Genomic DNA, 27,037 nt, shown 5'->3' with positions numbered 1-27,037 from the left:
TCACTGAAGAAAAGAGAAACACATGAACTACAACTGACTTCAGTCACAGCCTTGTTAATTGCTTAATTATCTCATTAACTTTAACTCTGCTTCAGTGTTACTTTAACACTATTTAGAGAGGGACCAAATGTACTCTGAGCAGAGTTGATTTGACTCTGGAGATTTTACTGTGCAGGCAGATTTTTTTTTTGAAGGAGCCACAGCGATTCCAAGTCAAATTCCAAGTCCCAGAATTGAATTTGCTCTGCGAGTGATCCGTTTGGCTCAGAGCTCAGAGTTCCCCTGATCATGAGACCATTTAACAGCCTCAATTTTCTGCTCACCTTCCCTGAAAAACAGCCCTCATCAGGACTACAATGCAGATTACACAGAGTCGGAGACAATGACTCTTGAAGGAAACACAGACTGTAACTTTAAGACCCCATTTATATGCATTAACTCACCGCATGACTCTTACAATCTGTCCGCTGACGGTTGGATGCTTCCTGGATCACGATACACTGCAAATCCATTGAGTCCATGAGCGCTCGAAAACACTTAACCGGTGCATTTGTTACCCATGAAAAAACACAAGGTCTGGCTGGAATTTTACAGGATGAGAACGTGGCAAACACATTCGTTTACAGATGTTGTACATACAAAACACTGAATGCATCATCTCTTCATGTATATTTCTATGCAGGACTGTTTTTATGACTTCATTCTAAAGATGATAAATTTAAACACTGATATCCATAAAAAGCTTTGCAAGTTCACAGTCAGGTAGAATATATCAGTCCATATACACTGACTGGTTTAATTTTCAGTTATATTTCATTAGAAATGAAATGATTTTATGTTTTATATACATTTTGTTTATTTTATTATTATGAACCCTGTTATCTGAATATATTCACATCTGTCTGTGAGCGTCTAGGCATCATTTAACGTTGTGTGTTTCTGTTTATATGCATGTGAGTTGAGCTACAGTGACTGTCAGAAGTGTCATTAAACATCTGTTTCATGTTCTTTTTTTTCTGCTGTATTTATAGAGACTCACAGAGTGGGTCACATGGGCGGCGAGACGTGGTTGCTGGGAAACATCAATCAAACGGGCTACTTCAGAGTGAACTACGACCTCCACAACTGGAGACTTCTCATTCAACAGCTGATGACCAACCCAACGGTATTTCTTTCTTCCACCTCTGTCAGTCGTTCTGACTCTTTCCATTTCCAAGTTTTTCTTTTGTCACGATTCTTCCGTTTTCTCATTCTTCTCATCACTTCCTGCTGCATTCTAAATGTCTGTGCTGTTCTCTCACGACAGATCATCTCTGTGGGCAACAGGGCCGGTCTGATTGATGACGTCTTCAACCTGGCGAGGTGGGTTCAGTTTGTTATACGACCCCTCTGGAAACATGCAGAGTCATTCAGAGAGTCTGATACCTGCACTAGAGATCAATTTAACAGCCTTCAAACCCCTGCAGAGACTCCTGGATGATTCCGGCTAATTGTGTCCTGCTTTTTACTGTCACAGTAACTGTCACATTATTTCAGGAGGTCGTTCACCTACAGTGAGAAAGTACAAAGTGACAGTGGCGAGGAAAAACTCTTGGAGTATAAAGGCCTATTGAGTCAGAGTCTGGGTTTTTAGCAGAAAAAAAAAGGTGATAAAATAGGTCATTTTTTATCATAGTTAAGATAAATAAATAAATTGTACTAACTAAATATAACGATTTAGTTATTCCATGAAAGATTTCAATTTCCCTACTTTTACAAAACTAGACCTTAAAGGGTTAATTCACCCAAAAATGAAAATTCTGTCAGTTATTACTCACCCTCATGTCGTTCCACACCCGTAAGACCTTCGTTAATCTTTGGAACACAAAGTAAGATATTTTTGTTGAAATCAGCGTGTCGAATCATGATTCAGATCGTGTCAAACTGTCAAACTGCTGAAATCACATGACTTTGGCACTCCGAACCGCTGATTCATCACGCTGATTCATCACGCTGATTCATTATGATCTGAAGCTTCATGAAGCAGTGTTTTGAAATCGGCCATCACTAAATAAGTTGTTATTTTGTTTTTTTGGTGCACCAAAAATATTCTCGTCACTTTATAATATTAATACTGAACCACTGTACTCACATGAACTGATTTAAATATGTTTTTAGTACATTAATGGATCTTGAGAGAGGAAATGTCATTGCTGGCTATGGAGGCCTCACCAGTGGCGGAGCCAGGATTTTTTCATAGGGGTGGCCAGGCAGGGACCAGCAACCAGTCTGGGGTGGCATAGAAATCTTCATTATTTCAACATAAAAACGAGTCTGACAATAAAGTACTGAACTGTGCGTACAACACAACTAATACAGTTCATTTGAACTTAATTAATTGAGATGAGTGAATGTGACCTTTTTATTTTATTTATTTTTTATTTTTTTGCATTCCTCACTTGCAGGCATATTAGTAAAGTGGCTCACACTATAGCTAAATTTCAACTTGTCCAGTCAGCTTGTTCTAGTTCTCAAAACCCCCAATAACTTGTTCTCCATTGTTGCATATCTATGGATGAGACATGCAGATAACTACATGTAGTTCAAAGATTATTCTGTTTCAAAAATTAACCAAAAAAGTAAACACTAAATTTTAAACTTTCTATATAGTCAAAATAAATAATTGCAACAGTTCTATCATACCTAAATTAATCTCATACAAAGAAAAAAAAGTGTTCTCTTTTGAATTCCCATTTGCTGATGCAGAAGTCAACAGCACATAAATGCCAGAATGTAAAATTAATTATTTTAAGCATTTAAATGTTATAACTTTTGTTTGTACTTTATAAATTATTGCAAAATTAGCATCTTCTAATACAAATGCACAGTTCTTACATTTATGTATGCATTAAAAAAATTACATATCAGTTTGTGCCTTAGGCCTATATTGTGATCTGACATAGCAGAATATTTTAGTCCAGAGACATGTGACGCATAAATCTCAAATAGGCCTACATACATGCATGCACAGTTTTAATGTAGCTTTAATTGCTTTTTTTGTCATTTCATAACTTAACAGACGACAGAACTACGACTTTGCATGCTCGTAGTTTCTTTTACGCTTTATTTATTAAGATAGGCTAATATACAGCGCGCCGTATTTGCGCGTGATTGAAAACTACGCGTCTTGCAACCCACCAATTGAGAAACATTTACGTAAGCTATATATAATGTTCGCCGTTCACTGCTGTTCTGCTGAAGCTCATTCGGCACCTGTATCATTTCCGCGCGCGTTTGACTTGAGCCTGGCACTGAGGCGAAGTTGGAGTGCGCGCCTGAAAAGTCTCCCATTTTTTTGTGATCTTAAAGAGACGGTTCTGCGTTTAAATAGACGCAATTCTTGTCAACAAAAAAAATGATTCTGAAACAGCGGTTGTGAGCGGGGTGGCCAAAGGGGTGGCCAAGCTTAGGCCAAGGGTGGCCACGGCCACCCCTGGCCACCCCCTGGCACCGCCCCTGGGCCTCACTGAGCCATCGGATTTCAACTAAAATATCTTGATTTGTGTTCCGAAGATTAACGAAGGTCTTATGGGTGGAGAACGACATGAGGGTTAGTAATTAATGACATTATTTTCATTTTTGGGTGAACTAACCCTTTAAGTTATTTTCCTTAAGGTCCATTTTAATAATAATAAAACTCATTTTTTGATGACACATTTCTAAAACCGGATTTTCCTAAAATGAGCTTAATGATAATACATCATAAGCATTAAAGAACAGACAGGGGGCTTGTACCTAAAGTTCCAGCAGACATTACAGAAATCAGTGCAAATGGATCGTCATCTTCCTGGGATTTCAAAAGATTACATCATGACTGACGATCTGTATGAATGTTAAAGTGTTGAAAGACTCAATGACTTGTTCATATTAACATCCATCTCGGTTGATCTGCTGGTCAGCCGAGACATTATTTGCGATGAGATTACAAATGGACCATCTAGATCAAGGTTCTTCAAATCCGGCCCTAGAGTGCCACGGTCCTGCAGAGTTTAGTTCAGATGATGTGAAGCATTTGTTTCACATCATCTGAAGCCGCATGCACTCTTTTTCTGTTCTGTACTGTACTCTTGATCTTCTTTTCTCCTTTAGTCGGGAAGGGGTTATTGAAGTAAAAACCTGTAGCTCATCAAGATGAGATCTGCGGTGAGACTACTGAGTCGTTACTGCCATAGAGGATAATAAGAAAGTGAGGGAAAACCTCTGATTACCCGCCTTTGCACTGCTGTCTCATCGTGTAGATCCTTCAGAGCTTCATCATTAGCTGGAAACTCACACATGTCCATTTATGTGAGAGGAGGAAAGACAAAACATTGACGGTAGATAGAAAGCCACAGGCTGCCAAGCAGCCATTAGTCCCTTTAGCAATGACTGCTCCCCCTACGCTTCTCTCTGTTTGATACAAAGACTCACTAATTCTGCTTAATGAAGGAAATATTCACTCACTGGCAGCTACTCTTGATGATACAAACCAATTGATTCATTTCTCAAGCCAAATCAGTGTTTGGGTTTCACTGGTGGACTTTTTTAAACATTGAATGTTGTTGTTTTGTACAGATTGTACAATTCATTCATTTTGGACAGTCAGTTTTATTCTTCCACCAAACTAAATGAGGAAGCTGCCAGATGCTCTGCTAGCATTAGCACCGCTGTTCATCATAGTGAAACGACAGGCTCATCTGCCAGCGCTGTGCGGCTCATGTTGATCTAGACAGGGCTTTAACCCATTTGTGCCCAAATTTTTCTGAATAGTTTCATGCATATAGTCCTGTTAACAGTGTCCTATGTATGTGAACATTGTTCTGCATTTATTGTTCCCAGGTTTTTGTTTTTTTTTCTTAAAAAACATGTTTGAATGTGCGGCAACTATAGTTGCCGGTGGGCAAATATGTTGTATGCACCCCTCAATGTAAAATTTGAATAGAGGAGAACATTTATGCATCTAACTCAAAATAACTGCTTTCAACAGATCAACAGATCAATCAAAGTCGAAGAACATTCAATGTGAACACAAAAAAGTTGCATCTAGCATATAATTTCTTGAATATGAAAACACAACAAACAACAAATCCATTAGTCTTAAAGTGGTGGAACATAGTGCCGAACAAAGTCCAGCCGTTAAGTTGCTCTAACAGAGCATTGTGAATCAAAAAAGTTAAATTACATCATTCATTAGAAAAAATTACTCCTATATGCGATCCTGGACCACAAAGCCAGTCAGAAGTCGCACGGGTATATTGGTAGCTATAGCCAACAATACATTGTATGGGTTAAAATTATTATTATTTTTTTTTTCCTTTTATGGCAAAAATCATTAGGATATAAAGGAAAGATCATGTTCTGTGAAGATATTTTGTAAAGTTTTTACTGTAAATATATATATATATATATATATATATATATATATATATATATATAAATTGTGAGTGGATATACATTGCTAAGGACTTCATTTGGACAACTTTAAGGCAATTATCTCAATATTTCAATATTTTTGCACCTTCAGATTACAGATTTTCAAATAGTTGAGTCTCGGCCAAATGTCCTATCCTAACAAACCATACATCAATGGAAAGCTTATATATATTCACCTTTCAGATGATGTATAAATCTTAATTTCAAAGAATTGACCCTTATGAATGGTTTTGTAGTCCAGGGACACATATAACAAACAAACAAAAAATAAATTAATTAAAAAATAAATTAATTAACAAATAACAATATATAATATATAACAATATAATATATTATGAAAGCAAAGAGCACTAAACAAGACCAATAACCTTGATTTATTAACCCATTAAACACAGTATACCCCATTTCCCCATTATATATGTACTTACAAGTCATTTGCCCACCGGCAACTATAGTTGCCGCTTGGACATTTGACTAAGTATACAAAAAACTATAAATCTCTTGTAAGATTTGTTTTGTTTGGATGATTCTAGAGACCCTCATGATTATGTGTATATATATATATATATATATAAGTAGGGGTAGGAAGTTGACAGCCTCATGTCACAGGAAGGAAGTTAATACCTTTTTTTTGTTCTTGAAATCCTTTATTTGGATGTTTTCTTGCATGTCATTGAGAAATAAAACATGGAAAACATCTGGAAAAAAACGTACAAAAGGAAAATGACAACCATACACTGCGGCAACTATAGTTGCCGGTGGGCTAAAATGGGTTAACAGGCATGTGGAGAGTTGTGTCTTTGACCACAGATGTTTCCCAACCACGACGATTCAGTCAACTGACAACATTTATTGTTTATTGCGTCACATTATTGCCGAGAAAGGAAGCCTGTTCCTCCTGCATTGTAGTACGTCATGTTCATTCAGCCTGTTTATTCGGCTCGGCCTTGTTTACCGAAGAGCTTGATAATTGAAACTTAACAGGACTGAAGGCAAATCCTTTTGTTCCTGATTTTCGTCTGGTTAGTACATATTGTTTGTCTCTTTTGTTCACAGCTACTCTTAATAAAAATGAGCGGATGTTAATAGGATGTCTTATTCAACCTCAGGGCTCAGATCTGTGGAGGTGGTTATTGGCTCTTATGTTCTCGAGAAGCGAAAATGCCAACCTGCATATTAAAAACAGCATCATCGTTAATCACAATGTGTAAAATGTCTCATTTCTCGGTAAATTACTAGGATGATAAAGGGTGTTCATATGACTGAGGAAACTGAATGGGCGCCGCTGCCTCGAGTGATGTTACCTAATTAAATGCCCCTTGTGCTGATGGGAATCACTCACACAGATCAATACTGCCTCACAAAGCCTTTATTGTGATTATGAATTACTGGATCAATTGAGAAGAAGATTATAACATAATATAATATAATATAATAATTTGGGATTTTAACATCTAGTCCTACTTGCTTTATATATATATATATATATATATATATATATATATATATATATATATATAATAAAAACGCTCGATTGCTGCGTCCAAAATCACATATCAGAGTAGCTACTACATTTGTATTTTAATTTACTTCACAACCATTAAAAAAGTATGTTCTATATAGTATGAATATGGGTAGTACATTGAACAAAATTATAAAGACTTTTGTTTTTGCCCCCATTTTTCATGAGCTGAACTCAAAGATCTAAGACTTTTTCTATGTACACAAAAGGCCTATTTCTCTCAAATATTGTTCACAAATCTGTCTAAATCTGTGTTAGTGAGCACTTCTCCTTTGCCGAAATAATCCATCCACCTCAAAAATGTACTGTGCCACTTCACTGCGATTCCTAAATCCTCTCCCATGGCCTAATGGAATAGTAAAGTGTCCATCGAATGCACCCTTCTCAATCTCAGCAGAATAAATAGGTCATACAAGTACTTTTCGCCTATTGTTTTTCAAAATTATGTTTTATTAAAGTTCGGGAGGAGCATGTTCTAATAATCTACCTAATTAGCATATATATCCACCGTTTTCCTACACCCCATGATGCTTTGCACAAATTATGGGTGTAACTTCCTTTAAACTGTAAACAATCAGTGAAATGTTCGCTCTATGAATGTAATAATACGCTTTTTTTGACAGATAATGAATTGTATTTACCTGCTTTAGAAACATTCCAGTAAAAACTGTCAATAGGAATTAGAAGTGAAAAGAGGAAACAATTACATTTTAAAGCATCCGTGTGAAAACAAACCTGAAAAGAGACCAGGATCAGGGGAGAAAAACTTTGGGAGAGATTGCTGAGAGGCATTCCAATGAAATATTCATGGGATATATTGTAAATTACATCGGGAGAACAGTCCATAAATGCAGAGTATATGTTGTCTTTTTTCATACTGTTGCAGCTGAATACAAAGGGAAAACAATGAAATAATCAGAAGGAAAAAAAGCAGCAACTGTAAAGAGCTCTTGCCATAGATATTCTTGTGATACCACATCACATTAAAATTCCAAGCGTTAAGTTATTCTCCTGACATCTGAAAATAAATCATGAAGGTATTTCAGTCAAACTGACGGATAATGATTATTTGTAGTGCAAGCTTATATTTTGAAATTATTAGTTTCAGCTTTTTTGAATGGAAGTACCCTAAACCAGAAGTGTCACCCATAATTCAAAATGCAGCAGGAAAAAGTAAGATAGCCAACCTAGCTTTATCCTAGGGCAGATTTCCAGCATCCTTTCACCACCCCATCTCCTCACACTTAAATATTTCCTATCCCAACCTGGGTCCCTACACTGGGTTCAGACCAAATTCCGAGTTTGGTGCCCTCCCCTCATACAGCACCGCAAATATGTATTCAGCAATACTACTCTTTTGGGCTACTGTTTTTTGTGTACTATATAGTAGGGAAGTGTTCGATTTCGATGCAGTGCATGGCTTATATACACAAGGGAAAATCAATGACAAGGCAAAACAAGGCAAACTACAAGCTAAAAGACTACATGACACTATAATATAATAAAAATGTGCTTAAAGGGATAGTTAAACAAAAAATGAAAATTATTCCATGATTTACTCACCCTCAAGCCATCCTAGGTGTATATGACTATCTTCTTTCAGATGAACACGATCGGAGATATATTTAAAAATATCCTTAGTCCTCCCAAAGGCCTTCTGAATCAAACTCATACCTTTGTTTAAGACAAGTATTCTTATTTAAAATTTTATTAAGTAAAATAACAAGCTTCCGGCGTGACAGCCATTCGCATTCGACACATGTCCAAAAAGCCTTAACTTCCGCGACATAGTACACAATGACATGACGTTCTACCAAAGTCCCTTTAAGACAAGTCATTTCACTCGGTGGCCATCTTTGAAACGCCTCTCAGGCATTCAAGCGCAGCTCCTATCTCTTTGAATGGGGAAACATCAAATTCTCCAAAGCTGTTCGCCAAGCTTTCGATTAAATTTCATGTTTGAAATCACCAATGAAATCTGACAACAACAGTCTCATAAATTTTGTTTCTAAACGCTCGAAACATGACAAAAAACAATTTTTCAAGCTGGTTCAAGCTAATGCGCAGTCCTAAATGCACGTCTCTTGTCTCATTTCGGAGGTGCGCGTCTGAAACCGGAGCTTCTAACGGCCACTGCAGTGATGCGATGACTTATTTAGGGTGCTTTCACACTTGGTTCGACTGCCTAGACCGAACCCGAGTTCGATTGCTCCACCCTCCCCCTGCCCCCACTCGACTGTGTTCACATTATATTATAGAGTGCCCCAGGGATGACACGTTTTTGCAGGCCAACCCGGAAGTTAGCGGCGCATGGGTTCCCTCGACTGAAAGCCTATTCATTTTTCCCATAGACATTTGGAAAATCGCAGAAAATAAGCTGTGTTTAACAAAGGGTTATGACACTTACACGTTTTGTCTATCAAGATAATTTTTACAAGTTAACACAACATTTATAGATTTTGAAGCCTAAATAAAGTCGTCAGATATAAAAGGTTAACAGTAGGCTATAAACGGACTACAACACACCATGGTCGCGGATCAATGTCACCACCACCAAGCGTCCTCAGACTTTATTTAGAAAACAACTTTATTTATAAACATGCTCGCTGATTATGATCTGTGCTGTTATGAATACTTATCCACTTTTTCATGAGAAATGCTGTCCAAATGTCCTGTTTGTCATGATGACGTCTAAAGTCCCCGCCAAAGGAAGTAGTCCCTTTTAGCAATTTGTTAGCAACCGCCGAATTTAAGACACAGTAAAAGTTTAAAAAATCACAAGTGGGTTATAACTGGTGTGTTTTATGTCATAGATCAAAACGTGAAAGTATTTAGAGGCTTTGTTAACCACAGACCTTATTTCAGGCGATTTAACAAAAACCCATTCAAAAAACCCATAGACTTTACAGCGTTGGAACCGGAAGTCCTAAAATGCTAACCCGCTTCCGGGTTTTGCCTACAAAAACGCGTCATCCCTGGGGCACTCTATTTGGGTCCGACCCGCGGTTCGTTTGCGTCATCAAACCAGCAGCTGTTTACTCCATTGCTTAGTAACGACGGCGCAGGAGAAGGCGGCAAAATGCATAATGTTGCTCTCCTCACTTACATATTTTTGTTTTTGAACCGTTGGTTTTGTTCATAACGACACTTGCCTGCGACTGTAGTACAGAAGACGAGCAGAAATAAGAAAGGCTACGCTACTCTTGCATCACGTCAGTCACGCTCGTTGGGAAAGTGAGTTAAACACACACAAACACACATATTTATCAAATAATACGGCATTAATAGCGGTTCACTTCCGCAATTTGGTACGTTTGCATTCATATCAGAAGCAAACCGTACCGGAGTTCACTTGAACCGCACCCCAGACCACCTTTTTTAAGCGGACTCGGGTACGGTTCGCGGGTGCGCACCCAAGTTCAGAAGACCGTGTTCACATCATCCAAACGTACCGAACTCTGACGTCAATCGAACCCGGGTGCGCACCAAAAGTGCTAATGTGAAAGCACCCTTAGAAGGCGGGACTTATTTCACCATATTGCGCATTGCACTTTCTCCCATTCATAATAATAGGAGTGACGCATCTTTTGTTATTCTATAGTCTTAGGTTCTACACATTGGGTCTCATTCATGAAACATTCGTAAATATACGAGTAAATATGTGAGTGATTTGCACGTAAAGAGACCTTCCCGAAAACTCTTCTCCTGATTCACAAATACTTCGTAAACGTCAGAAGTGATAGTGAAATGTGTGTGTGTGTTAATGAATTCCAATCAGTCGTAAATGGGACGCGCGTGCACGTTCATTCTCAATTACCATAAATCCTGCCCATTAAATCCGACTGACAACTATATATGGGCATCATATTATGACACCAAATGAAGGATTTTGGCCATTTTATAGGAAACAATTTCCATAACAATTAAGGGGCCATTAGTTTGCCCAGCCGTATTGAAATCAATAAATTATTTGATTAAATTGCTCCGTTTGCAGACGCTATTACTGGCTCTCACAATAAAAGTAAAAAGAAAAAAACGTATGTAATTACTATATATAATATTTTTTCAAAATGCTGTGTAAATATGTACCTTATTATGGTGAATTAAAATGCAGCCTTGTTAATGAGCAAAACGTTCGGATGTTAAACGCACTATTTACGCGTGGCTGGGAGCAGGTGTAGATTTCTTTCGTACCAACTAACATTTGGAAAATACGAACATTTTAATGAATCCGAAAATTTACGCCAGAACCACTTTACACTCGATTTACACAAAAATTCGTTCTGCTCGTGTTTCATGAATGAGACCCATTGACATGACATGGCTTGACCTCGAGGTTGACCTCGTTGCTACGGATGATGTCAACACGCTTACTAGCTATGCCCACAGTGATTGGCTGAGAGGGGAGGGGGTCTCTGTCAGTGATATATTCATAGAAATATTGTAGAACGAGGTATTATGTTGCCATATTCAAATAAAGATTTTAAAATAAAAAAGTTGATATATTTATATAAAGATTTTAAAATAAAAATGTTGCCATAATCAAATAAAGTTTTATGGTTAGAAGACGGTTCAAATGTAGGCTTAGTGTCACTTAGTGTAATTAAACAAGTATATGTTCAGCTAATTGCCAGCCTCTTACATGTCTGCATCTCGAGAGATTGCAGAATTCAAGCGACAAATCATGTTTTATAAACAAAGTTTGGGAGGAGCACATTCAAGTGGTCTATCTAATCAGCTCAAGAGGATCGAGGCATGTATACACAACCGACTCACCTTGACTTTTTTCTGCATCTCTCCGCCACACCGACTCCTCACTCTCAGCTGTTTTCAATTCCCAGGATATGTGGGACTACTCTGGTTTTGGGCTAAATTGCAAGCTCGGAGCCTCACCTAGGACAGCACAGGATCGGGAAAGACTCACGAGCCGGAATTCGAACTCGGCGAGCTGCCCACAAGCCTATTGGCGGCAACAATAGGATATTAATTTCAACTTGACAGCATTGTTTTATTCTCCATCATTCAATACATTTTGCCTGTACATAAATGAAACTTTGTCATGTCATCGCAGATTGAAATCTCTAAATTCGACAAGGATCGCCTATTGCCTCAATGCATACAGTGTCTTTGTGCAGATTTCTGAGACGGATTGCCAGCAACAGCCATTTTAGTATCGTTTGTGATTTGGTCTTAGTGACTTACAGTGGGAGTCCCCTAACTACCCCTAACTTTTCACAGATTTAGCAGCTGGTTTTAGTGCTAAAATGCTTTGTGAAACACTATTTGTGCAAACATTTAGGAGTCCTAAAAGGAGGACTGACATGTGCCCATTATTTTTAAAGGTTTCTCCTAAATCGGCAAGTTAGGAACTACTTTTAGCCTTAAGATGTTTTGTGAATACGGCCCCAGATATCTGTATATGCTTCGGTAAATTTTTAAGCAATTAACAGTTGCTGTTAACAGTCATTACTGTGATCACCAGCTACACATAGCGTTTTGAACTTCCTTAGAAACGCTGATCTGTTCCTAACCCGAGCATCATTAACATGTTGTTGCCATAAAGACAGAAGGTTGTTTTGTGGCACTTGTGAAACATCTCAACACCTGTTGACGTTTCTGTCATACAACACAATCTCACATAACAGTGAGAAAGATTTAAAGAACAATGCCAGGAGACTATTTTGGTTACTTTTCCATATTCTTTTCCTTTGACACAATATTTTTTTTTTGTGTGTGTACAGAGTGAGCTTTAATTTGACTCCTGCTTGAAATGCTCTGCTCAAGCTCCGTCTAAATGAGCTACAATTACAGGCCAATTTAGAAGTTAATGATTTATTTCTGAGACTATTATGTTATTTCAGTGTCGTTTGTGTGTGTGAGTAGGTGTGTGTGTTTTCACATCCCAAAAGCATGAGAGTGATCAGCTCATTCACTACTGTGCTTGCCAACAGTAGGGAAAACGTCAGTGCCTCATGTTATTTTTATGGTCATGCTGTTTTCTTTTATTTTTAATGAATATTTCTCCTGAATAATAGAAAAAGGAAGTTTTTTACGGAAAGGATCAGCTAAATGGCCTTATTCCAGTCGCTGCTGTCGAAATGTGGTAATAATGGAAGTGTCTCTAAATATAAATGACAGTATTATGAAGCAATGTTTTTAAATTCCTTATTTTCCCTCTGAAGAAGAGCCACACTCAATGTACTTTAATATTTTATACATACTTTAATATCTTGTTCTACTGTGTCTTTAAGCACTGAAGCTAAATTGGAAACACAACATAATTAATGCACATGCAATGTAATTAATGTGAAGATCTTGACTCAAAACTGCATCCTTCATGTCTTGTGTGCATATCAATCCTAAGAATATACATTGAATGTTTCCATGTAATCAGTGTGAAAGAATGACAACCGATGAGTGTTTCAAGTGCCTTGGCATCATTATAGACTGATTAACTGTTTGTTTAAATACAATTATTGCTCATTAGACCACGGTTTAATGCTTGAAACTGGTTAACGACACCTAGGATGCAATCAATGGCACATATACATCTGTTAATCATTGTAAAAACTAAATTTTTTTCCCTTAAAACTGTTTAATAATCAGAAATTAATGCATGCCCGAGGTTAACAGCTACTCAGATTTGGGTTTGCACTGAATGTCAATTATTCCTGACTTTAACATTTTAGCTTTTGCTCATTTTATGAATATTTTGGATGCGTTTAAATATCACAGAGCTAAGATATTACACTAATATCCAATTTGATGACTCTCCTTCCTTTTAGAATATATTAACAGGCTGTTCAACAGAAGAAGAACATAGTTCCTGATCTTAATTAGACACAAAGCTCTTTGAACACTTTGAGCTAGAAGTCCTCTCAGTTAAACAGTATTAATTTACCTTTGCTTGATATCCTAAATGCATTTGCTACTTCACCATGGAGATGTTGAAATAGTTTCTACATCCTCAATTGTCTCCTGCTAATGTTAATGCAAATCAGTTTTTCTGGAAATGTTAAAAACCTCCTTGGGTAACAGTGGGTGTCTGTGAGTAACTGTGATTAATGTCCCAATTAAATGTGTGTTGGGTGAATCTGTCCTCTGGAATTTAATGAGTCCGTTTTCAAGTCTGATCACTTCCTTTTTCGCCTGACCTCTGATTTGGAGCGCTTATGTGCCCTGCATGAAATTATGAGAAATGAAGATTAATTTCCAGCGTTATGAGTCAGAGTAAGGCCTTTAAGCTGGAACATAAATATGATCTCAACTAGATTTTACTTTTTCTGAGTGGTGCTTGCTTCACTGTAAACCCTAACACTCAAAATTATTAATTGGTTTGAGTATGAAAAACTTAAATTAAACAAAGTAGTTCAGTCAAATTAACTTTTATGAGTACTTAGCACTTTCTTTTTCTTTCAAGTTCACAGAACTGATATATTTTAAGTAAACTGTTTCAGTGTTTTCAGTTTTATTAACTTTTTTTTATTATTATTATTTAGACTAACTTAAGTTTAACTGAAACTGGACTGGGATTTCTATTCCCAAGCATGCTATGCCTATGGCACTCATAAGGGAGAGTAAATGCTAAAATTAAGTGTTATATAATGTTTTTGTGCAAGGTTAATGTTAAGTGGGAGATTTAGTGGTGGGAGATTAATGTGTGTTTTTAGAGAGTTACCGTCTTGACAAGAGGTGCATGCAGCTTGGTTGGAGAGCATGTTAAATGCTTTATACACTCTAAAAACTGCTGGGTTAAAAACAACCCAAGTTGGGCAATTTAAGCAATTGGGTTGTTTTAACCCAGCAGTTGGGTTAAATGTTTGCCCAACCTGTTGGGTAGTTTTATTTAACTCAACTATTGTTTAAAAATTACTGTATTGCTTAATTAAAATGAACCCAAAGTATGTTGGAAATTAACATTTATTAATGTTCAATGAATATTTATTGAACAATAAACATTTATTAAATTGCTTATTAATACATTTATATTAATAAACTATTAAACTATTACATTTATATTAATAAAATATTAAAGCTTATTAATAAACATTCACCTTTTGTCTATTATTGTTGTCTCTAATTGCATCTGGTTTTTAATTTCCCAACTATTTTGGGTTCATTTTAAGCTAGCCATATAGCAATTTTTAAGCAATAGTTGGTTTAAATAAAACTACCCAGCAGGTTGGGCAAACATTAAACCCAACCGCTGGGTTTGTCCATTTTCAACCCAACTTGGGTTGTTTTTAACCCAGCATTTTTTAGAGTGTATTGTTGTACTCATTCCGCAAGTGCTATACCATGTTACTATTGTTAACTATACTATACCATGCTATACTATTGTTAACATGTTAGCAAATTACCAAGTTAGCATTTTCAGAACTAACTTGTTTTAGCTAGCTATGTTTACATTAATAAAAATGTTCACATTGAGATTGCATTATAATTTTAAGTTAAATGTATGAATTAGTGTACTCAAACATTTCAAGTTAAAGGATTAGTCACTTTCAAATAAAAATTTCCTGATAATTTACTCACCCCCATGTCATCCAAGATATTTATGTCTTTCTTTCTTCAGTTGAAAAGAAATTAAGGTTTTTGATAAAAACATTCCAGGATTTTTCTCCATATAGTGAACTTCAATGGACCCCAAACGGTTGAAGGTCAAAATTACAGTTTCATTGCAGCTTCTAAACGTTCTACGCGATCCCAGACAAGAAATACGGGTCTTATCTAGAGAAACCATTACTCATTTTTTTTTTTTTTTCATTAAAATTGTATACATTTTAACCATAGATGCTCATCTTGAACTAGCTCTCTTCTTCATCTTCTCTATTAGAATTCCAGCAATGTAGACACTGCTCAGTGTATTACTGAGCATCAATATGAGCATTTATGGTTAAAATGTATAATTTTTTTAATTTTTTTTTTTTAGAAAATGAGTGATGGTTTCTCTAGATAAGACCCTTATCCCTCATCTGGGATCAAGTAGAATGTTTGGAAGCTGCAATGAAACTGTAATTTTGACCTTCAACCGTTTGGGGTCCATTGAAGTCCACTATATGGAGAAAAATCCTGGAATGTTTTTATCAAAAACCTTAATTTCTTTTCAACTGAAGAAAGAAGGACATGGACATTTTGGATGACATGGGGGTGAGTAAATTATCAGGAAATTTTAATTTGAAAGTGAACTAATCCTTTAAGAACAATTAAAATGTATGAGTACAACATAAAAATCTGCCAGTTCTGCTTACTTAAACTTTGCATTTCTTAACTTAAAAATTTTGAGGTAACTGATTACTCAAATTATTTTGAGTTTTGCCTACTTATTCAGGCTTACAGTGTTGTGTAAAACTCACTGCTATGATGCTTGGGTTTCCAGAACGTTGTTATGTGGTTGCTAAAGTGTTCTTATTCTGAGCCTTACAGCAAAAAAAAAAAAAAAAACGAAGCATTTGCTGATTTGTAAAGTCTCTCTAGTGTTTTTGCTCTAAGGATATCGGCCAATTTTTCTTTGTTTCCGCTCTCATGGGAAAGTTGTGGGAGCTTCTAAAAAGATTGAAGGGAAAGTTGGTAGAGAACATGGAACAAAAATAAATGGAGAAGCACCGATGTGTGGCCTAGAAACACAGTCTCATTTGACTAGAGCCCAAGGTCCTGCTGAAATACATCTGGGATTTGATGAGCTCCTCTACATGACAGTGGATATGTGCTGTTAATGTTCATGTCTGTGTTTTAGTAGAGATCTTATGTTTTATGGATTTATGCAAATTGAACACGAATGTAGCCGTACAGGAGAAGCTGTTTTTTTTTGTTGTTTTTTTTTTACAGCGCATTATGACTCCCCACGCAGAGCACAATGCCTGGCAGTTATTCTAAACGAATGATGATGAACAAAATGAACTGTTTGTAATCAAATGATAACGATGTGTCTACCGAAGGGAAATATGCTTAAAATGTGCTGTTATCCTCTTCCACTCTTTCTTCTCTCTAGAGCGGGGTATTTGCCCCAAAACGTCCCCCTGCAGATGATCTCATATTTGTCTCAGGAGACTGAGTTTCTGCCCTGGCACGCTGCTAGTCGAGCTCTTTACCAGCTGGACAAACTCCTGGACCGCACTGAAGACCACAGCCTGTTCAGCGTGAGTCTTTTGTTGTCTGGTGTATTTTAACCTTGACTAGCAAATAAGAAAGTCACAGAAGATATCTAGCAGCACGTCTCAGATGACTCGACAGATCGAACTTCAGACTTCCTCTGATGCTCATACAAAACAACAGTTCACAATGTTTCCAGACACAATGTCTGTTTTAGAAACTCGTACATACGAAAAACAGTGAAATCTCCAGCATTGGTTGTGATTTATTGGCTTATGTTTAGAATAGCATACTACCATACTACTTATGCAATTTCTGCAGTAAACAGTATGCATGTTGTGATGAGTATGCAAATTTTCTGCATGTGTGGAATTACCAGATGACCTACATGTATACATAATAAGGGCACACTATGTGAAATAGTGTTTCCCACAATGCAATGCACTTGACTCAATCTCCAATTTCCAGTGTGAAGAATGAAACCTGCACAATATCAACTGTCATTTTTATCTGCTTCTTCTACATACATTATTTGCTCAGACTGAGAAATGCTAATCATTGTTTACAGAACATGCACTATATAACCATTCTTTTTTTTTTTTTTGTATTTATAAATAGTATGCAGTGTTTACTGTTCAGTGTGCAGTATGCTAGTATTTCATTCTGAACACAGCCTAACATGACAGTGTCAGACGGTCTCTCTGTTTCTCCAGCTTCTGTTTTACCTGTCCACCTGCATTCATATTCATTTATCACTTTGTTATTCAGAATAGCACTCACACGCCTACCCACAATCCCTCAGTGCGCATGAGTCATTTCTGCCCCTCCTCTGTAATGGACGACCATTTAGTGTCAGCAGTGAGTGTGTGATGAATTTAATAGCATCTTCTCTCCGCAACTCTCCTTTATTGTGTTACTGTGAGACAGAGCAGATGTTTAGCATGTAATGCAAGACAGGAAACAGCTGGAGCAAATTAGTCAGGTGCCTTCAAATCATGTGACCAGGTGTCTCAACCTTCAACCTGCGCGCGTTTTTGTGATTTATGAGGACATAAATTTGTATAATGACATGGAGTCCTCATATTTAAAATAGCTTTAAAAACATACTAAACAATGTTTTATTAAACATAAAAATGCAGAATGTTTTCTTTTTTCTGTAGGGAGATAAAATGTACAGTTGGTACAGTATAAAAACCATTATGCCTATGGAATGTCCTCACTAAGATAGCAAAGCAAACGTGTGTGTGTGTGTGTACATATCACTAAATTTTTGTAGTAAAAGCTTGACAGACACACCTGATCAGCTGTATGGTCCACCACAACATGGAAAACAACGTCCTCTACTGCTGCACCAGTGTTTATGTGCTTTTCTCCGTGTAAGTGTGTGTTAAGAATTGAATCGTGCATAGCAGGGTCTAATTGTGATCATTCACTCGTCTCAGTAAAAGGGCATGAAGGAGAGCAGTCATGCTAAATTAGCCATGCCATTACCTGCTGTGACATTTCCCTCAACCGTATGGCGAGTCAAAGCACACACGTGCGCACTCTTTGGGTTTCCATGTTTTATGGGCACATTCCATAGATGTAATGATTTTTATACTGTAAAAACTGTATATTCTATGCCCTAACTCTAAACCTACCCATTACAGAAAACTTTCTGCATTTTTACCTTTTCAAAAAGTATGGTTTATCAAAAAATATCCCCACAAGGACAAGGATTTTGGATATAGCCACCTTTTGGGAACATAGGGTTTACCTGAACCACAGACATACGTATACTGTATAAAATCAATACAAAACAACACAATATATTCAGTTTCGATCTCTCATTCCCTTTAAACGAGGCAGCAGCTTCTGTTCATCAAATCTTGTGTAATTATTTGACCAGACAGTTACATATGTAAATATTCCAATGTTTTAAAGCTGACAGCTAATTCATAAAATCTTAAACATTTCTAAATGACCCATTTTTGCTGCTTAGTTTTCATAAATGGTCTGGATGTAGTTGGGAGTGAGCTTTATACATTTACAAAGTACAAGTATGAGTACTGCATACTGTTATTTCAAGAGAAATGTAAATCTTCATCTGAACTTAGCAACCATGACTCACTCATTTTCTGCCTCTTGTTTTGTTTTGCACTTTTGTTTGGTTTTGCTTTTTGTTGTTTTGTTTTGCTTTAATATTTTTCTTTGCTTTGTTTTTTGTTTTGTTTTGTTCATCAGGACTATGTTCTAAGGCAGGTGGAACCAAAGTATCACAAGTTGGGCTGGCCAACCACTTCCCCTGACGGCTCCTTCATGCAGGCGGCTTATCAGGCCGAGTGAGTCTTGAATTTCATCTTTCTTGAATTATATATTACAGTTATAAGTGTAGTCTAAGTAAGGACAACGAGTTGCAAAGTGTAAGCCAGATATTTTCCACCTCAGAGATGGGAATGACCTCAGTAGACATGTATTTAATTTTTCATTTTCCTCTTCCTCCATCTTTAACTTCCTGCTGCTGTACTTCCCTACTGGTATCCTTCCCTCTTTCCTCCTCAGAGAGCTACAGAGAGAGGTGATCATGCTGGCCTGCAGTTTTGGAAGCAAACACTGTCATCGCCAAGCTGTGTCTCTCATTTCAGACTGGATTTCCAGCAACAAGAACAGGTGAGCAAATTTACAGAGTGACACACACACACACTGGTTTCCATATTTTAGGGCGACTTTCCATAGATATAATTATTTTTATACTGTACAAACTGTATTCTATCCACTACCCCTAACCCTAAACACAAGCCTCACAGAAAACATTATGCATTTTTACATTTTCAGAAAACATAATTCTGTATGATTTATAAGCTGTTTTCCTCATGGGAACCAAAAATATATATACTAAAAGGTCAATAGTTTATTGTATTACCATCCTTGTGGGGACATTTTTTTGTCTCCACAACATAGGGTTTATCAGTCACGTTGATTTACATGCAGTGACAAGAATCAAACTTACATAAATGTGTGCAGAACCTGATTTTGCCAAGTTCCTGGATCAACATCATTGATTCTGGAACAACATTGCAATCAACCAATCAGATTTGAGGAACCGAGTTTACAGTTTATGTCAAGTTTAGGCTTACAATCAGGATCATTGCTATTCACTTATCATTTCCCTCTGATTTTAGGGAACTTATGGATAGGGTTAGGTTTAGGGTATATATAGTTAGGACTAAATTTTCAGACAGGAATGTTGTTCCAGGATCAACAAAATATGTTGACCCAGGAAAGCATCTAACTCTGCAAAATCAGGACGTGCTGAATGTGGACAAAAGTTTTATTTAACTCAATCATGAACACACAAATAATCTAAACAAACACATACACACAATCACGCATACAAGGGTAAAATAGAAAGCGAAGTGAATGAATCTGAACTAGAATCAAGGGAATGAAGCTATAGAAAAGTGTCATTTAACCATTTGAACAGAACCATCAGTTTCTTATTTAAAAGCACATTGTTAACAAAGGGTCTACAGCTTATACTAAACCTCTGTTTAGCTAGTTAAATGTACGATAATTGCAATGCCTAAGCCATTGAACAAGCATCCGCATGCAGTCTCAGGAGAAAGTCTTGATGGTTCAGTAAGTCGATGGTGTTGAAGTTGCAATCAATTTCTTGCACATTGAATGAAGAATTGATGATGAACTTGCGATATTAGCCTGACTCAGACATTGTTGAGGAAGTTACAATAGATGTAACTTGAGGCCCCTCCGGCTACACACTGGTGGAAAGGTCCCATGTTCGGACTGGATGTTCTCAGTCTTTTCACACGAACAGCAACCAGAAGAAGAAGAAGGAAGAGAAAAGAGCAGAAGAGAAAGGGTGCCCTTTAACTTCCACAAAGGTCACACCTCCAGGGGGTCAGTGAGCCAATGGTAACTTAAACTTTCGGAGGGAAAGTTTATGACCCTTTGTCTTCCAGCAAGGTGTTTTGCATATGTAATTGAGTGTTGATGGAGAAACTATTAAACATTCTTATAATATTATTATGCTGCATAGGTATTAACATATAAATGATCATTCAGATAATTAAAATAGAAATTCATAGAAACCAAACATGGTATGGGTGAGGTTACATTAACTAGTGGTTCTATCATAAAGCATGCATAAAACAGTATACAATACCATATAATACTATACAGTAATCATACACACAGTGTCTTGGAAATATACATGTTCATTCATAGAAGGTTTGCCTATGAATTAATGGAAAAAAGTCCTTTTTTATGGGCCTTATGAGTCTTTCCAATGGTCTGTGCCTTCAACAATTTATTTATTTATTTATTTTTATCTCGCTGGCGTGCTGTTCTGCCTTTTTGGGCGCTTGTCACAGACACTTTGGCATATTTTTGTTGTTGGGAAAGGGGGTTGCTGATTATTCATTAAATATAATGAATAATTGTGTGACTGATTGGTCCAGCCACTACAACACACACACACAGGTTTGTTTTTGTGAACTGTGGGGACATTCCACAGGCGTAATGGTTTTTATACTGCACAAACCATATTTTCTATCGCCTTACACCAGCACTTCTCAAAGTCCGGACTCCGGTCCGGATCCGGAGGGAATTCAATCCGGACCCGCCTCCATTTCGTATTTCAGCAGTAATTGTGTGTAAGGGATTAAAAATCTGGATTTCCTACTTTGATAAACGCATGTCAAAATCATTTGCTTAGTATTTTTTGTCTTTTTGGAGATGGTCCGAAATTAAAGCGAAGGCGAGATATTTAAAGTTTTCCTCCGTGATTCAGTTGCCATGACATCCAGTGAGCATATACTTTTGATGTCACGCGCAGTAAGTGTTTGAATGGGTGTGGAGCAATGGTTCAACCTGCGGCCCGGCACAAATGTAAATGCGACCCGCGATATGCCGACCACAATAATAATAATAATAATAATAATAATAAAAAGCATACAATTTATTTTTGTTTTAAAATTTAATTTAAAGTGAATTAAAAAAAGATATATATATAAGTGAGCTATAATGCTTTATTTGTCATATAAAATAATTTTGGTGAGCATTTATTATTTTCAGACATCAGGCAATGTAGGCTAATGATGCAATCTCTCAGTTAACGAAACACAAGTGCGCGCTTAGGAAGAATTCAAACAGTAGCCATTAATTTAGTAAATTTAAGCCTCAAAATGGTCAAATTTGTTATTAAAGGAGAAAAACTAAATGTGGAAGATAAAATGAAGGAACACATGCAAACAAGAAGAGTCGCAGCATCAGCAGTAAAGGTAAGAAGAATGGAAGAATCAGTGTACTACTGTTAATGAGCGAGATGGGCAGCCTTCCTGTTTGCTCTGTAGTAAAGTACTTGAGAAGCAAAACGTACAATTTCAAAAGACTGATCTATGAATTCGATGTGTTTGTTTGATGTATTTTAAATCAGTAAAATAACCGCATCAGCGCACCCGCGCCTGGATGAGCCCAACTCTGCGCGCGCTCGCGGATTCGATGCTGCGCGAGGGATTGCGACATCACAGAATTCTTGATATCGTCATTGTAATTAGCCTACAGTGCGCTCAGTGTTGTTTGTAAAAAAAGCGGAGTAACATTTGCTTATTAAGGCATTTATGTGATTGTTTGGTGACTATTGCGATGATGTTGAAGAGAGTCATAAAGTCATACAGAATTAAATAGCAACTGATGTATATACAGTTTGTGTGTTTATTGAGCATTACGGATTATTATTGTAAAGCTAATGTCAGTAAGTTAGTTTTTATTTGTTATTTATTATGTGCAACATCTTGGTATAATAATAGTATTATCTGCTAATACCATAACATTAAATCTGATTGGTTTGCATTGGTGACGGCATATGTAAATTATATGCGGACCGTGAGCCTTGCACTTGGACCATTGTGCGGCCCACTGGGAAAAAAGTTTGAGAACCACTGCCTTACACCAACCCTACACCTAAACATACCCATCACATTTTTCGTACTTTCTAAAAAAAATCATTCTGTATGATTTATAAGCCTTTTGAAAAATGGGGACATGGGGTAATGTCCTCATAAGTCACCCTCTCCTTGTAATACCTATGTCATACCCAGGTCATTATACAAATTTGTGTCCTGATATGTCACAAAAACACGCACAAACACAATGTATGAGCTTTTAGTTCTCACTCCTTTTAATTTTGAGTTAACAACTCACTTAAATTTCAACGATATTAAAATACAAATTTATAAGGATTTTTAGACATAAAATCAGTGTAATAACTAACATGATTACTGATCTTTTGTATATGACTAGGTGTGGTTAATGATACACATTCACATCAGATTTGTTATAATTGCTGCCATTTTATTGCTAAAATCATACAAATATTGTAACAAACAAATAACAAAAAAAGGCTGGTTATTGTTTAGTATGTTAAGCCCTGCCAACATTCATACAGTAGGCGCTTTATTCCAAGTGTCCATGGAAACACACATTTGTTCGTCTAATTTGTTTTCCCTGCTGCCCACAGCAATGTTCACATTGCATGTATGCAGTATCACACTGTCAAACACACCAAGCCGCTGGCAGGCACTAATGACCATAATGGAGAATAAACAGGATTGTGTGTGTGTTTGTGTGTCTGAAAAAATTGTCTTACCCTGCACAAGATATTGTGTTTGCCCAGTTTTTAGGAAAATATTTTTGTCTTTGAGCCAAACAGTTGGCGGTATGCCTTCAAACACATGAAAGACCACGCACACAGTTCATCACACATTGGCAACCTCAAACACATTGGATATTTGTTTGCTGGCCTCAAAACTGTGCCATAAAATTGACAGATAGAGACCTTAAATACACACACATATGCTTTATTACACATGTAATGTGTCACATATTGACTTTGGCTTAACATAATGTGCTTTTAATGACTTGTTGAGGTCTCTAACATGACTTGAGCTTCTCTGATAGCAGCGGGTTGCTCTGTTTAAAGCTTTTTTTGCCTATATTCTTGCTTTCAACATGTGAAAAATACACACACAGCTGGATTCAGCCAGTGTTTGACCGACTCAGTCAAAGATTTTCCACTCTTTTGCCTTGAAACGGCTCAATTGCTCCGACAGTGGCTCTGTAATTATTACCCCGTGGAGTCCAGTGTGAGGTTTCTGATCATGTCTGAACAGACAGGAACTCTCTCTATTCTAAACACAATCCCTCCTGCTAAATGTATCACCACGTGGACAGGTTAGTGTATTTTGCTGACAGAGCTTTTCTTCCTGCCTTTCTTCTTGACTGTTTATTATGCTCTTTTAGCATCTTTTTAATACTTTTTGTCTGATACTATTTGAATTTTGACTACTTTTCTGTTCCTAATTGTCTTTCAAATTGTGCCATTTTGCTCTGACCTGACAGCAGAGGATATGCCAGATGTGTCCTTCATTGTCCTTTCTTTAAAAATGTCCTCTAGTCCTGCTGGGATAATAAAAATAATATGTTTAGTTTGATATTCAGGGATGAGCAGCTCATAAAATAATGTGCTTGACCTTTATGTCTTTTTTATGGTTTAGGTGATGATAATGTCACAGGAATGACCCAGCAGTGTTTATCAGCTGCAAAGAAAGGCTTCAGATCACTGTACAGCCAAAGACAAACACTGACAAAACCTCCTAAAAACAAGATAGGCTACCACAGACTGAAAGAAAACAGGGCTTAAATTAAAGTCAGATATCTCTTTAGAGGGAAACTGTTTTTAGAGCAGTTTTAGTCTTGGTTTAAAAGAATAAAGGCTTAAACATTGTACATTGTTTCAATAACAAAATCATCTCACAAAGATAGAATCTTTACAGAATATCAACCTTTTATTATAAATGTGTTGCCTGCACACAGCCAGATATATTAATGCAAAACAAACCTTTATATTCAGGTTATGATACCAGTGGTAAAAACTGGATTCATGGCTTGTGTTCTCTACCATTTTCATTCTGAAAATACCTTATAAAAGTCATGAATTTTTCAGATATAATGGCAGCTAATGGAATATCACGGATATTATTCTTTAACTGTGTTTCTGAATTCACTCAGACTTCCTGTCAGTGGCAGTCATAAACAAGACATCACCTTCACAGGTGCGGAAATTTCAGTCTATATGCTTCAATTGGATGTGACGTGATTTTATATCTTACTGGATGCGCCGTTCTCTGTATTGCTACATTGAAAACTCCCAGAGGCTCCGACGGCTCATCCAGAATCAGCAGGTCTTTATTGCGCTTTGTTTGAGCAAATCAAAAGTTCAGTCACCATTTCGCCGCAGTTCCTCTAGAGGTTTAATGTTATTTCTTCTTCCTGTACGAATATTACAAGCATCGCCTCACAGCCTGAGATACTTTTCTCTCTGTGTTGCTCTACTGTACACTGTTATTCTTCTCTGAGATTTATAACCGGATGATATCCTGGGTCCATTGAGAACTCTTACTTATGACCCGTATATCACTAGTCTATATATATTGCACTGTGCCTCACTTTGGGAGGCCTGCAGTGATGATTTGGGTCAAATTTTTATGACTTTAAAAAAGATTTTGTTTTAAGCTCTCAAATTAGATCAGCTTGGTGGTGTTATAACATTTTGACAAAGTTCAAAATGATTCAAAATGATTGCAGACATCAGAAGGCCACTTGAACAATAGACATTTAGACAGTAGACAGAAATGGCAAAACAAAGCTAAACTTCTCACATAAGCTTAAAAAATAAAACATGCAGAAATACACTCACACCGCTTTTAGTTGACTCTTCTGGAGGTGAAATGTTGACTTGTTATCTTTAAACAACTCTGAGGAATCTGCTGTAAAAAACATAACAAAACAGCAAAAAACTCTCTTCAGGAAAATGTCATTTCAGCTTGTGTATTCATTCAAATGTTTCGGTCAATCTTCTGTCCCACAGGATTCCACCTAATGTGCGGGACATTGTGTACTGCACAGGTGTGTCTCTGATGGATGAGGACGTGTGGGAGTTTATCTGGATGAAGTTTCACTCCTCTACAGCCATCTCTGAGAAGAAGGTTCTTCTGGAAGCCTTGACCTGCAGTGGCAACATCTTCCTGCTCAACAGGTCAATCAACACTCTTTCCCTTCATTGACAATGACATGATGAGGCAAAGAAAGTCAAATACCAAGTTACTGTAGCATAACACATTGATCAATCAGTCTTAGCTGAAAGGTTTAGCATTTAAAACAAATCTTTCAAATTGCCATTTTATTGATAGCAAGAAGTATCTGGAAGTCTCTGCACCATGTGTGGCACTCCTCTGACTATAACTCACTTCATAGTTGCTGTACCTCATGAAGTAATCCGATTCAATCCCTTCCACCACATCATGTCGCTCACACCAGCAGAGCTGCACTCACTCCTCTGACAGGGCAGTAAAAACAATGACTGCCATAGGAGCTTTTCCCACAATTCTCCATGGTGCCTTAAATCCTCTCCCAATTCAATAGCAGGATGAGGACGGTGACGGATTACGCCCTGTCCAGGCCAGACGGGGATCTCAGAGCCCACACATATTCTGAAGCAGTTCCCTCAGGATTCACTTCGGGTTTGAGATCTCCATTTATTGAGTTGCATTTGGTCATTGTTTTATAGATGCACTGAGAGAAAGAAACTTGCCCATATAAAGAGACCCACCATGACCCCTCTCTGCTGTGCGTGTTCAGCACTCAACAGGTTCATTCCTGTGGGAATCTTCAGTGTGAGTCTGTTGAGAGGGATGTGGTTTGCCTCGCTAGATGAAGAAGATAAATAGCACTACACTTAGCAAGCACACATTTCAATACACTACATCCAGGCATCTTCATCTTCATATTAAGTAAGATACTATTCATCATATTACAGTCAGCAAGGAAACTTTTCATTTTTTTGTTTACTGGTAATTGCCTTCCTTGAAGGTAAAATCAATGAGTTTTTTAAGCTCTCAGTGATCCATGACTCAT

At 37.1% G+C, this 27,037-nt stretch overlaps 1 protein-coding gene across 1 annotated transcript in view; it reads left to right on the top strand.

The window, feature by feature from the left end:
* The window catches only part of LOC137023966 (thyrotropin-releasing hormone-degrading ectoenzyme-like), a 161,844-nt gene that overhangs the window by 119,687 nt on the left and 15,120 nt on the right, over positions 1 to 27,037 (top strand). The window contains exons 11-16 of the mRNA XM_067391097.1: positions 1,032 to 1,165; positions 1,307 to 1,362; positions 16,965 to 17,112; positions 19,289 to 19,386; positions 19,607 to 19,714; positions 25,992 to 26,159. Coding sequence (XP_067247198.1) covers positions 1,032 to 1,165; positions 1,307 to 1,362; positions 16,965 to 17,112; positions 19,289 to 19,386; positions 19,607 to 19,714; positions 25,992 to 26,159 — 712 coding nt within the window. The remainder of the gene's footprint in view (positions 1 to 1,031; positions 1,166 to 1,306; positions 1,363 to 16,964; positions 17,113 to 19,288; positions 19,387 to 19,606; positions 19,715 to 25,991; positions 26,160 to 27,037) is intronic.

The sequence above is a fragment of the Chanodichthys erythropterus genome, chromosome 8 (genome assembly GCF_024489055.1).
Source record: "Chanodichthys erythropterus isolate Z2021 chromosome 8, ASM2448905v1, whole genome shotgun sequence".
NCBI classification, from domain to species: Eukaryota; Metazoa; Chordata; class Actinopteri; order Cypriniformes; family Xenocyprididae; genus Chanodichthys; species Chanodichthys erythropterus.
The sequence above is the reverse complement of the archived record's forward strand: the minus strand, read 5'-3'. Positions and strand labels throughout refer to the sequence as shown.